The following is a 14,556-nucleotide window of genomic DNA, read 5'->3' as shown; positions in this document are numbered from 1 at the left end:
TTGGGATAAAATCACTAGTCACAAGGAAAACGTGGGTTGATTATGAGAAGCTGCATGGATTTCTAATGGGGAAAATCACATTTAACTAACTTGTTGGGAGTTCTTTGCAGAAATAACAGAAAGGGTCAATGAGGGAATGCTGTTGATGTGGTATATATGAACTTTCAAAGACATTTGATACAGTGCCACACAACTGACTTGTGAGAAAAGTTATAGCTCATGGAATAAAAGGAACAGTAGCAATGTTTTTACAAAATTGGCTGAATAATAGGAAGCAGAGAGTAATGGTGAATGGATATTTTTTAGGCTGGAAGGTTTGTAGTGGTGAATGATACTAATGTTTTTCTCTTTTAATCCACAGGTTTTAAGTCGGACCACCTTGTTGTCCAACAAGGGGCATACATGCGATGGGTCGAACTAGGGCTGCTCTTGGATGTTCGAGAGTAGCCTAGTGCTTCATGTCGTTAGTGCGCGCTTAAACTGGACCAGATGTTGGGCAACACAACAGCTCAGTGACCATCACTGTTTGCTGTGCAGACACATGGATTTGGGCCAATGTCTGTGGGAGTTTGCGCGTTCTCCCCGTGCTTGCGTGGGTTTTCTCCGGGTGCTCCGGTTTCCTCCCACACCCCAAAGATGCGCTATTAGGCTGATTGGAGGTAATAAATTGTCCCTAAATTAGTTTCCCTCAATGTGGAATGCCATAATCATAGATAAGGGTCATGGGTGGAGGGGGGGACTGGTACTGTTAAAATGGCGGCATGGGCTTGTTGGGCCGAAGGGCCTGCTTCCCGGGCTGTTTTGTTCTTTGAATGCATGAATTAGTTTTGGGACCCTTGCTTTTCCTGATGTATATTAATGATCTAGATCTTGGTGTGCAGGAGACGATCTCAGTTTGTGGATTGCACAAACCTTGGAAGCTTTGTAAACTGTGAAGATAGTGTAGAACTTCAAAATGACATAGATAAATTGGTGGCAGGGCAGATAGGTGGCAGGTGAAGTTCAATGTGGCAATATGTGAGGTGATGCATTTTGATAGGAAGAACATGGAGAGACAATATTAAAAAGCGGTAAAATTCTTAGGGGGTGCAGGAGCAGAGGAACCTGGATGTACATGTGCATACATCATTGAAGATAACAGGACAGGTGGAGAGAACAGGTAATGAAGCATATAGTATTCTGGGCTTTATTAATAGGTGCATAGAGTACAAGATTAAGGAGGTTATGTTGAACTCATACAAAACACTTAGTTGGACTCCAAATGGAATATTGTGTACTGTTCTGGATGCCACATTATAGGAAGAATGGGAACGCTTGGACAAAGTGTAGAAGAGGTTAACAAGAATGATTCCACGATCAGAAGATTCAATTAACGACAATACATTGGAGAGGCAGGGATTGTTCTCCTTGGAGAGAAGGCGGCAAAAGAGGAGTAAAACAAAGTGCTGGGTAAACTCAACAGGTCTGACAGCATTTATGGAGAGAAACACAGTTAATACTTTGAGTCCATAGTCTTTAGAAGGGTCGTATGGACTCAAAACATTAACTTTGTTTCTCTCTCCATATATGCTACAAGACCTGCTGAGCTCATCCAGCACCTTCTGTTTTTATTTCCGATTTCCAACAAGCACAGTATTATGCTTTTATTTGTAGGCTAAATTTGGTAGTGATGTCAAAATCAAAGGGTGTTGGACAGAGCATATAAGGATAAACCATTCCTGCTCATGAAAGGATTATTATCAGAGGACACAGATTTGACGTGATTTGCAAAAGAAGCAAATATGACAGGAGAAATTACTTTTCTCACACTGAGTGGTTCGGATCTGGAATGCACTGTCTGGAAGTGAGATGGAGGCAGCTTCAATCCAATGGGAAATCACGTTTGATGAACTTGGGAATTTAAAGATGTCATAACAAAATTGATAAAAGTATGCCAATGTTTGTATATATTTGAATTTCAAGTTTTTGATAATGTTCCCCACAGGAGGTTGATTAGCAAATTAATATCACATGGGATAGGAGACAAGGATTAAGGATTGGCAAACAGGCAGAAGAGAGTAGGAATAAAATAGGTCATTCTCATATTAAGAGGCTGTAGCTAGTGGGGTGCTACAAAGATCAGTATTTGCGCCCAGCTGTGTGTGTATATACATCTCAATGATTTGGATGTGGAGACCAAATATATTTCCAAGTTACAAAGTTTGTTGAGAATGTGCATTATGAGGGAAATGTAAAGCAGTTGCAGGAGGATTTGGATAGACTTATAGGGGGACGAACATAGCACATGGAATATAATGTGGACAATTGATTTAATCCACTTTGGTAGAAGGAATAGATCGATAAAGTATTTCCTAAATGAAAAGAAATTAGAAAGTGCCGATGTACAAAGGGACCTGGGTGTCCTTGTCCACAAGTTGTAAGTCATTAGGAAGACTAATGAAAGCCCTTATTGTAAGAAAATTTGAGAACACGAGTAGTGAAGTCTTGCTTCAATTGTACAGCTTGGTTAGACTGTACTGGGAGTAGTGTGCTGTTTTGGTCCCCTTACCTCAAAGAATATTATTGCCATTGAGAGAATGGTTAAAAGTTCATCAGGCTTATTAAAGGAATGGCAGGACTGTCTAATGCAGAGATTGCACAAGTAGGGCCTGTATTCCCTAGAGTTTCAAAGAATAAGAGATGATCTCATTGAAATCTATAAAATGCTTAAAGGAATAGACAGGGAGATGCTGGTTAAATATTCCCCTTGGTTGGATAGTCTAGAAGCATGGGGCACTATTTCAAAGTAAGGGGAAGGCCACTTAAAACAGAGGACAAACTTCTTGACAGAGTTGTGAATCCTTGAAATTCAGACAGCTGTGGAAACTTGATCATTGACTATGTTTAAGATAGAGATTGATAGATTTGATTCACAATAACAAAAGGCTGTGGGGTAGTATAGGCAATAGGTACTGAAATGTCCAATCAGCCATGGTCACATTGAATTGAGCAAGCTCAATAGGCAATGGTCAATTCCTGATCCTAACAATCCAGGGATAATTACTTCAAAGTTTTTGCATTTTAGTTTGGAATCCATTCCTCAAACTCTCATGGTTGAATATATTAATATACTATCAATGTGGGTGGTTCCTGTGTGGAGTGCGGCAATGAAATCCTCCCTCACTCACTCCACTCATCTGCAGCTACGCGATGTCCTTAACCCCATCACTGGGCAGGCAGCATGTCATTTGGACATCCCGATCACGGCTGTTGAGAATATCTAACCCCTGACCATATTGTTCTTTTCACTGTCAAACTCCTTTTCTCTCTCTCCAATTGAATGGCTTCCTGCATTATGGTGCCATAGTTAACCAACCTGCAATCCTTGTTCGCACCTGCACGTTTAACAGGAACCTCCTTCTTGGTCCAAGGGCTGAGGCTCCTTGATTACTACGAGCTGGATTCCCATACCTGCTCTCAGTCCAGCCACTTGTCCCTGACCATAGATCTACTCTAAAGTTCTACCTAACCTAAGGGCTAAGACTGTCACCAGGAACAGTGTCCAGGTAACTCTCTTCATCCCTGATGCCCCATAACTTCTGCAACTCAGCTACTACCAACAGCAATTCAAACTTAATTTGTTCAAGTTTTAGACACTTACCACAGGTATGGTTGTCCATGACTGTAATGGATTCCACAGATCTTCATGTTGTAGACATAACACACTACCAGGTCAGGTTCGATTCTGGCCTCAGATCTGTCTGTATGGAGTTTGCACATTCTCCCCATGTCTGAGTGGGTTTCCTGTGAGTGCTCCTGTTTCCTCCCACTGTCCAAAAATGTGCAGATTAGGTTGACTGGCCATGCTAAATTGCCCATTAGTTTCAGGGGGGCTAGCAGGGTAAAGACGTGAGGTTACAGGGATAAAGCCTGGGTGGGATTGTTGTTGATGCAGGTTCGATGGGCCAAATAGTCTCCTTCTGCACTGAAGGGATTCTATGATACTTTAATTTAATAGTTAAGTAATGGCAAATTACAACCCCATCCTTTGCAGACAAAAGGACACTCACCGGCCACTGGAGATTGGAAAAAAAGTACAAAAAATCAGTAGTTCTTCCCTCACTGCTCCAAATTCCTGACATAGTACCCTAGTACCTTTAGTATCTCTGATCACTGTGTGCTGTGGCATAACTTGCTTACTATTATAGAGTTGATAGCTTATACCCCAGTTGCAACTACTACATCATCTTTCTGCTAGAGTAATTAACAGCTAATGCAGGTGACTAATTCCAGTTGATTGAGTTCACTTCCAACAGCTTTCTCTTAACAAGGTTAACTAGCTTGCAGTTTTAAAGTTCAAAATCAGAGTTTGACCGTTCATCTAAATTGGAGTATATAACAGAGGTCACATCTGCACCAAATTTAGCACCAAGTGCATGAAGCATTTTATGTGTGGATCATTCTGAACTTCCTCGTTCTCTCCAACCATTGCTACAAAATTAAGTACAAATAACATTTGCACCATCAATAGCAATGCTTCAATCCATCTCTCCATTCTTCAATAATTTTTTTTAACAAAAGTAAAAAATGCAGTAGAGGCAACAGTAACATTTTAAGGGCGCATGAAGCCAATTCCAAATGTCATGTTGAATATATTTATGATTTCTCAGCAGAGTAAGTGTTAAGAGTTAAAACTGTTGGATGAATGGATTTCTACTTCAATTTACCTCAAAGTGAAAATACAAGATAGTGGAGGAGATTAGAAAGGAAAGCTAAAAATGGAAACAAACACACTTCCAAGTCTTTTGAGAATGGCTCCAAAAAGGGCATGACTTGAAGGTGAATGGATAGATCATAATAGGTATAACTTCTTTGCAGAGGGTAGTGAATCTTTGCAATACACTGCAAAGAGTAGTCAGCAACATCAATAGTTTTGAGTTGAAGTTTTGAGAAGCAGTTGATCAGGAAATCAATTATGTGGAAGTGGTTGGGAACTAGAGAGTCAGCTGAATGGACCAAAAAGATCTTTTCCCAGTTTACGATCCTATAATGTAGTGGGTTATCAATAAAAATAAATCTACACATTCTTTCCATTTTTAATCTTCAAATTCCCTTTCTTCTTCCTCAATAGGTTGCCCACTGATCTTTGTTATTAACAACTATTCGACAGAAGATATTGTTGTTACCTGTGCCTTTGTTGGCATAATAGCGTGTTCCTTTTTGAAATGCAACCATTTGCTCTTAGACATGACACTTGAATTTTAGGCCTAGTTACAAACTGCAAAAACACATTTCATTTGCACCTGGGGATTTTAAAAGTGAGTGACTTTAAAATATGGATTGCAGACTACTTTTCACCTCAATAACTTTTAAAACTTGATAAATAAGATGGTCATCCAAGACTTTCGTTATGGCAGCTTTTGAAATTTGACCATTTCTCTATTTCTTGCACAGGATATATGAGACATGTCCTTTTTGATATTATGACTTTCTTTGGCTTTAAAAGCCACATAATGTCTGCTATTCTATAGCCGATCGTATATCTTCCCCTTTTCTTGTCCCCCTGCCCCAGTTCATTTGCTCAAAACTAATAACCTTCCTTTCTTTACTCAGTTCTGAAAATTAACCTGAAAGCTCACTCTGTTTCCTTCCAAGGATGCTACCTGATCTGTTAAGTGTTTTCAACATTATCTGATTTTATTTCAGATTTCCAGCATCAGCCGTATTTTGCTTTGTACCTGAAAGAGTGTCTATCACACTCTTTTGCCCTATTTACCCTTCTCTCGACTCACCTGAAGACGGAGCAGCGCTCCAAAAACTTGTGATACCAAATAAACCTGTTGGACTTTAACATGGTGAAACTTCTTACTGTCTACAGACCCTGCTATCATTATTGACCCTAAATTCTGAAGAATCTTTGTCCTTTCAACATTAACACAAATCCGATTGCAACGTGCTTAGCACTGCTGCCTTATCTCACCAGAGACCTGGGTTCAATTCCAGCCTTGGATGACTGGGTAGAGTTTTATAATGTTCATGCCATGTCTGGGTGGTTTCCTCCGGGTACTCAGAGTTCCTCCCACAGTCCAAAGATGTGCACGTTAGGTGGATTAGCCATGCTAAATGTACATGGTTAAGGGGGTAGGGCCAGGGGGGCAGGCTGTTTGGGATGCTCTTTTGGAGACTCGGGGTGGTGCAGACTCAATTGGCCAGATGGTCCCTTCCTGCACTGTAGGGATTCTATGGTCCTCCTGCACCTTTTAAAATCAAAGGCTGGTTAACAAAATTGAGGCTCATGGAATAGGAGTCAGTCTGAATAAAAATAATTAAGGATAGAAAACAGTAAGTTGTAAACTGTTATTTTTCGTACTAGAGAATGGTAGACAACCTCTCCAAGGTTCTATGCTAGGACCTTTTTTGATATATATATATAAAAAATAACTTGTATATTGGAATACAGTAACATTGCAAAATTGACGATACCAAACTTGGAAGTGTGGCAGTGAGGATATCAACTGACTGTAACTGGACATACTTAAGTTGGCAGAATGGGCAGACAAGTGGCAAATAGAATTTGGTACAGACAAGCATGAGGCGATGCATTTTGGCAGAAGGAATGGGCAACACAGACTAAAAGGTACAGGAACAGCATGACTGGGAGGGGGTGTGGTTCATATTCATAGATCTTTGAAAGTGGCAGGACAAGGTGGGAGGGCTTCACGTGCATAGATCTTTAAAGGTGGTTAGAATATGGGACCACAGGCTTCTGAAATAGAGCTACTGAGTACAAAAACAGGGGAGGCTGACTTTGCATGAAGCTCGAGTTAAACTACAACTAGAGGATTGTGTACAGTCCTAGTCACCACGCAGTAGGAAGGGTGAAAGAGTCCTTGAGAGGGTACAGAGAAATGATCCAGGGAAGAGAGATTTTAGTTACTATGCTGTGTTGGAGAAGCTGGGTTTTACCTATTCAGTGCAAAAGAAATTGAAAGAAGATTTGCTAGAGATAGACAATTATAAGTTATATGTGAATGGCTAGCTTGTGCATCTAAAGTTAGGTCCGGAAATGATGCTTTCTTTGATCAGCCACACCAGCATCAATGTCATGTTCCAATGCCCCAGCGTCAAACTTGAAGCTAGTCTTATGAGGTTTTTTAAATAGAGTATTTTGTATTGAAATGAAAGGCTTTTCTGGAGGTAGAAAACTGTTATGTTCTACTACTGATGATTTTTCTTTTCATTCACCCATAAAAACGTTGACTTCGATATCATTCACAGGCTGTCATTCTGGGGTTTGGGCAGAGGTGAGGAGAGAGCGCGCGTGTGCGAGGGAGATAGACAGAGAGGCAGGCAGAAAGAGAGAGAGAGAGAGAGAGAGAGAGAGAGACAGGCAGAAAGAGAGAGAGAGAGAGAGAGACAGGCAGAAAGAGAGAGAGAGAGAGAGAGAGAGAGAGACAGGCAGAAAGAGAGAGAGAGAGAGAGAGAGAGACAGGCAGAAAGAGAGAGAGAGAGACAGAGAGAGAGACAGGCAGAAAGAGAGAGAGAGAGACAGGCAGAAAGAGAGAGAGAGAGAGACAGGCAGAAAGAGAGAGAGAGAGAGAGAGACAGGCAGAAAGAGAGAGAGAGAGAGAGACAGGCAGAAAGAGAGAGAGAGAGAGACAGGCAGAAAGAGAGAGAGAGACAGGCAGAAAGAGAGAGAGAGAGACAGGCAGAAAGAGAGAGAGAGAGACAGGCAGAAAGAGAGAGAGAGAGACAGGCAGAAAGAGAGAGAGAGAGACAGGCAGAAAGAGAGAGAGAGAGACAGGCAGAAAGAGAGAGAGAGAGACAGGCAGAAAGAGAGAGAGAGAGACAGGCAGAAAGAGAGAGAGAGAGACAGGCAGAAAGAGAAAGAGAGAGAGAGAGAGAGAGAGAGAGAGACAGGCAGAAAGAGAGAGAGAGAGAGAGAGAGACAGGCAGAATGAGAGAGAGAGAGACAGGCAGAAAGAGAGAGAGAGAGACAGGCAGAGAGAGACAGGCAGAAAGAGAGAGAGAGAGACAGGCAGAAAGAGAGAGAGAGAGACAGGCAGAAAGAGAGAGAGAGAGAGAGAGAGAGAGAGAGAGACAGGCAGAAAGAGAGAGAGAGAGAGAGAGACAGGCAGAAAGAGAGAGAGAGAGACAGACAGGCAGAAAGAGAGAGAGAGAGAGAGACAGGCAGAAAGAGAGAGAGAGAGACAGGCAGAAAGAGAAAGAGAGAGAGAGACAGGCAGAAAGAGAAAGAGAGAGAGAGACAGGCAGAAAGAGAAAGAGAGAGAGAGACAGGCAGAAAGAGAGAGAGAGACAGGCAGAAAGAGAGAGAGAGAGGCAGGCAGAAAGAGAGAGAGAGAGAGAGAGAGGCAGGCAGGGAGAGAGAGAGAGAGAGAGGCAGGCAGAAAGAGAGAGAGAGAGGCAGGCAGAAAGAGAGAGAGAGAGGCAGGCAGAAAGAGAGAGAGAGAGGCAGGCAGAAAGAGAGAGCGGAGCAGGCAGAAAGAGAGAGCAAGAGAGAGAGAGGCAGGCAGAAAGAAAGAGAGAGAGAGACAGAAAAGAGAGAGAGAGAAAAAAAACACAATTCGGCTAAATCCTACCCTCACCTAATATCTGCAAAGACATGACAGGGAACCCTCCCCCGTTACGTACCCCTTAGGAACACTACATCAATTGTGATAGTGTTTGCAACTGCCACTTCAGACGAGATTGTAATTTAAAGTAGGTATCATTCCTGGTCCGCGTAGCTCAGCTACCTACTGGATTGAGTTTGCTAAACTGCTGAGTCAATCCTTTAAAAAAATGATATAGGGTAAGAAAATTATTTCATAATGTTGTAGAACTGCAAACAAATATCATATCCTGTGCTGAACACAAGATGTCACATGCATAACTACGTGAATATGGCCATTGCTTCATTTGAATTTAATCCTTTTAACTAACATTTCCATGTGTTTAGAGTACATCACATTTTTGTTAGATACATCATTTATTAAATCAACTTCAAGGGACAGCCCAGACAATTCTGTAAAAATATATATATACAAAAGAGATGTACACATGAATCTTAGGAATATGCAGAGCATTCTTCCCCCAAAAAATGAACTCTGGGAGAATACAGACATAACAATTGAAAAACAAGAGGGGTAATAAACTGCTAAGATTCACATTGAAATTTGTCAGTCAAACTCTGTCAGATAATAAATTAACAACTGCATTATAAGATGACATAAATCAACAGGTTTTGGTGAAACAAAATGAAATAAATATATTTTTTTAAAAAAACAAGCTGCTTCCTAGTGCCCTCCATCCAAACTTGCCCAATATTTCTACAATTGGTTTTGTAATGAAGACTTGAAACAATAAGTTGTGCCCTTATTATAAATTTTAAAAGAAACAAGGAACATAAAATGCACACAACTTTAAAGTGGAAATTAAGAATTGCTCTTTGTTTGACATACTTCACAATATGCTGAGCATTAGACAAAGAAAGTGAGCGCTTTTACATCAGGATCAATAGTCATTCAATCCAAAGATGTATCTTGTGTGTGCAACAATACAACTGCATTAGTAAAATAAGTTCTGTCATCTTAAAAATTGACATTATCCCAGTTCACAACAACAAGTGGGCTTTATCTAGCTAAAAGAGCATTTTACATAAAATAGCACATAATAAGTTTATGTAGTGTAACTATAGAGTGTAGAAAAATTCACAAATTACACATCTAATGCCAGTAACCCCAAAAAAGATCAGTTTTATTAATCTCACTTATTAGTGTCAACAACCCGCTACATATTATGGTGAGAATTAAATATTTATTGTTTACTAGAAACAAGCATAAGGGCGCAAGAAACAAGCATAATGTGAATGGCACAGCTGGGTGCACAGATAACATTGCCAAACATTCAACCTCATACATTACGGATGCCTGGTTTTCATCGATTCAAAAAAATGTGTACTCTCCATTAGCTGCAAATTACAGACCAAAATTTGCTATACTGTTATTTCTACAATCTTATCATTGTAGCCTAGTAAGTTAAGTGTTAGCAGTTCCATTAGTGTACTCTTTACATAAAATTAAAAAAGTTTATATATCAGAATACAGTATAGAGTACTTCTAGATTCTAGGAAATCTCATTAACTACTTGGTAAGCAAAAGTTTTACTGCCACATTTGTTATATCTACTTTTCTCTTAATTAGCTGTAGCTTCAGTGCATTTAAACTGTGCCCAATGTCTTTGTCAAAAGGAAAATAATTAGTGAGCATTTTAATTGGATTAATTAACACTGCATTTTCATGGACAACATCCCCCAATCATCTGTATTTTCTAGCTAATTAAATGTACATTGGGGAACTTCTAGCCCAAGCGAGTGCTAAAGTGATCACTGAGAAAGCGATTTGACCTAACCTTAGGAAGGCAACGCAAATTCAATTAAAGTAAAGACAAACAGGCAAATTAACAAAAAAAGACAAAATATAAAACAAAAAATAATTAAGGACACATAACAGAGCAACAAATCTGTAAAGAGAACCAAGAAATTATCAGGATCTCGTTTTTGCTCTGCATAATTGTTCAGATCTAAGGCTTTTCTCCTTGTCAAACCTGGTCATTTCCAGGTCTGTAGCCTGCATCACTGCAAGGGTTTGATTAGATACAACTTCTCTCCATGTTCACTTGTGAAGATAGGTGCCTTTTTGTAGTGTTCTACCAATTCATCCATGGTGTTAAATCGACGTTGCCCAATACAGTATACGCCATCTACTAGCTGGACCTTGAAGTGTTTGTTCTTCCCTGATGCTTTCAGTGATATTGAGAGGTCACTTGGCTGAAAGATAAATAATTGGTTATGATCATATTGTTAATGGAAATATCAACCTTAAAATATTGAATCTAGTAAAACTATCCACCCATTCTTTCACAGTTACCACTATTTGATCAGGACAAATCTTGGAGGAAGAAATATGTCTGATGTGGAGGCACAATACTGGATTGGTAACCCATCAAATGCAGCATCTGACATTCAGTTCCACTGCCGCCCTTTACTCATTAGGAAGTAATCTTAATTTCCCCTCCATCCCAGGTAGGTTTGATGCTTAGATTTTATAATAATTACAAGTAAATACACCCTTTAAAAGCCTCTAGTCTCTGCTGGCATAGCACTGATATTTATATATTTTTATAATCTATCTTTAAGGGCATTTAGAAAACAATCTTATAATTTGACAAAGTCAACAAGGATTTATGAAAGACAAAATCATGATTGACAAACTAAGAGTTTTTGAGTCTGTAATATCAGCGTAGATAATAGGGAACCAGAGGCTGCAGTGTATTTGGATTTTTAAAAAGCATTCAATGAGGTACCATGGAAATGCTTATTGCACAAACTAGGATTCATGCAATTTAGGGTAAAATATTAGCAAGAATTGAAGGTATATTAGCAGTCAAAAAACAGAGGAGTAAGTACATCAGTTTTGGGTTGGTAGGCTGCAGCAAGCGAGTTACCACAAGGATCAATACTTGGACCTGAGCCATTCACAATCTATATGTGACTTTGATGACAGAACCAAATGTAATATATCCAAGTTTGCTGACAATACAAAGTTACGTGGTAGAAACTGGGGAATGCTGACATTCATGGGCACAGTAAGAGTTCTCATAACATCAAGTTAAAGTCCAACAGGTTTATTTGGAATCACAAGCTTTCAGTGTTGCTCCTTCCCAGCAGGTGACTCACCTCATGAAGGAACAGCACTCCAGTCATTTAGGACTGAAACAAGTAGAAATTTCTTCGCCACCAGAGTTGTGAATCTTTGGACTGACATATGCCAGAGAGGTGTGAATGTTCAGTCATTGTGGCATATTCAAGTCAGAGATAGGTAAGCAAACAAGTTCCAGAAAAGATGGAACAAGGAGTGGACATGAAATTATTTCTCACAAGAGGTTACTGCAGAAGGTCAGAGGACATGGAGTTGGGGGTAGAGTGTTAGCGTGGATAGAGGATTGGTTGTCAAATAGGAGGCAGAGAGTGGGGGTCAATGGGTGCTATTCGGATTGGCGGTTGGTGACTAGTGGGGTGCCCCAGGGGTCGGTGCTGGGGCCTCAGCTATTTACCATTTATATAGATGATCTGGAGGAGGGAACCGAGTGCAGGGTGTCGAAATTTGCTGATGACACCAAGATTGGGGGAAAGGCAAATTGTGCGGAGGGTGTGGAGAGTCTGCAGAAGGATCTAGATAGGCTGGGCGAATGGGCCAGGAAATGGCAAATGGAATTTAATGTTGGCAAGTGTGAGGTGGTCCACTTTGGTAGGAAGAATGGTAGGAAGGACTATTACTTACGTGGCGAAAAACTGCAGCAGGCGACGGTGCAGAGGGACCTCGGGGTCCTTGTGCATGAGTCGCAAAAACCCAGCCTGCAGGTGCAGCAGGTGGTCAGGAAGGCTAATGGGATGCTGGCCTTCATAGCGAGGGGGATTGAATATAAAAGTAGGGATGTCTTGCTGCAGCTGTATAGGGCATTGGTGAGGCCGCAGCTGGAGTACTGTGTGCAGTTTTGGGCGCCGCACCTGCGCAAGGATATTTTGGCCTTGGAGGGAGTGCAGAGGAGGTTTACTAGGCTGATACCGGAGTTGAGGGGGTTGAGCTATGAGGAGAGGCTGAATAAACTAGGCTTGTACTCGTTAGAGTTTAGAAGAATGAGGGGAGATCTCATTGAGACGTATAAGATGATGAATGGGATGGATAGGATAGAGGTGGAAAGACTCTTCCCGCTCAAAAACGACAGTAGGACTAGGGGGCACAGCCTCAAGATAAAGGGGGGGCGGTTTAGAACGGAGTTGAGGAGGAACTTCTTCACTCAAAGGGTGGTGAATCTCTGGAATTCTCTGCCCGTTGAAGTGGTGGAGGCTGCCTCGCTAAATATTTTTAAGAAGCGGGTTGATGGGTTTTTGATAAGAGAGGGGATTAAGGGTTATGGGGAGAGGGCGGGAAAGTGGAACTGAGCCACGACAGATCAGCCATGATCTTATTGAATGGCGGGGCAGGCTCGAAGGGCCAGATGGCCTACTCCTGCTCCTATTTCTTATGTTCTTATGTTCTTAAATCCAAAACCTTCTGAAAATTCAGAGCTTCCTTTTTCAAATTGTCATGAAGATTATTTGTTCACCTTCAAATTTCCATTCATTAATGGTGAGAATAAGGCTTCATTGTATATTATTACATTGGAAATGTTGTTATTAGTGTAGGGAATCAAGACAGAGGGATAGTGTAAATAAGTCAAGTTGAAATTCAGCCCTAATCTTACTGAATGGCAGAGGCTTGCTCTTTCTCCTATTGCTTACGGTCAATGAAATCTTTGGCATCAAATGTCAAATTCATACAAGGGAGTGACACATTAATCTTGATTAATCGCTAATCTTGATTAATTCTCTTGAAACCATTAGGAAATTCAACAGTAGAACAGATTGGGAGATGATATACCCTGTACTAATATAGGACGAGGCTTTACTATCACTACTGATGAAAGGGAACGTGGAATTAAATTTTCTAATGGCTTGAAAGAGGAAAAAAGGAAGCAAAGAGCCAACATATAAATCTGTAGAATGCACAAAGCAGTATCAGCAACACAACTAGATTCACTTTATCAGCTTGTGATGTGCTTACATTTAGGTTGTGTACTGGCAAACTATGAATTTTAAAGCAGCTGTCTCCGAGTCACTGAATTAGATTTATAGGTACAAATAAGAGGTAATAGCAGAATTATAGGCACGTGTAAATGTGCATTGATGACTGTGGTGCCTATGTAAATGGAAAATCTAATGTGGCTTGAGAAGCTTTGGTGCAATGAAGATCAAGACAATGGAACATCAATATTAGGCCTCAACTTCTCTACATGGAATGAATTGTTGTAACTTACAAGTTCTTAGCAAATTTGAAATGATAAATTTCTGATTTATTTCTGCAGCTTTTGCAAAAATTGTATGATGATTAAAAGGGGAATTTTGCATGCTTATGGGAAAAGGGCAAAAATATGGTAATAATTAAATATCCGCTAAAGGGACAATGCACTGAACGGTATCCTCTATGCTGTTTTATCAAATCAAGAGACTAGGTAAAGTCTTAAGTAACAGGTTTTCCTGGGAACAGGATGTTCGAAAATGAACAAGAAACTGATGCCAATATTCACTTCATTAGAAGAGCGAAGAAAGGAAGGTGCTGACAAAAGGAAACCAATAGCCTTTATCTTGATGCTCGGAATGCTTTTTCTCCTTGAAATGTATTCTTTAATACAAAATCCCCCATTTTTTTTTAGCTGGAATAAAAACATTTTGTTTAAGCAAGCAATAGTAAATGCCTAAAAAGTCAGAATGTTTAAAAAAACAAACATTTCATTCTAGGGAAGTAAAAAGTAATGGAGTTTGTTGTTGCACACGAGTTATATGGTGCAACAATGCCATCTGTTGGCAGATACCAACTGGATATTCAAAACATATTGCAGAAGCTGCAAATCTGAAATGTCAACAAAAAAACACTGGAAATACTCAGCAGGTTATGGCAGCATCTGTGGAGAGAAACA

The 14,556-nt window shown here is 40.3% G+C and overlaps 1 protein-coding gene across 2 annotated transcripts in view; it reads right to left on the bottom strand.

Annotated features, from left to right (window-relative positions):
• Nucleotides 1-8,932: 8,932 nt before the first annotated feature.
• Nucleotides 8,933-14,556, bottom strand: part of nck2b (NCK adaptor protein 2b) — an 88,961-nt gene continuing 83,337 nt past the window's right edge. For both annotated transcript variants that reach the window (XM_080197177.1, XM_080197178.1), the window contains one exon: nt 8,933-10,807. In XM_080197177.1, coding sequence (XP_080053303.1) covers nt 10,613-10,807 — 195 coding nt within the window. In that variant the 3' untranslated portion in view covers nt 8,933-10,612. The remainder of the gene's footprint in view (nt 10,808-14,556) is intronic.

This window comes from Carcharhinus amblyrhynchos, chromosome 10 (assembly GCF_965287045.1).
Source record: "Carcharhinus amblyrhynchos chromosome 10, sCarAmb.v2.hapA, whole genome shotgun sequence".
NCBI lineage: Eukaryota > Metazoa > Chordata > Chondrichthyes > Carcharhiniformes > Carcharhinidae > Carcharhinus > Carcharhinus amblyrhynchos.
This window is presented reverse-complemented; position numbering and strand designations above follow the sequence as displayed.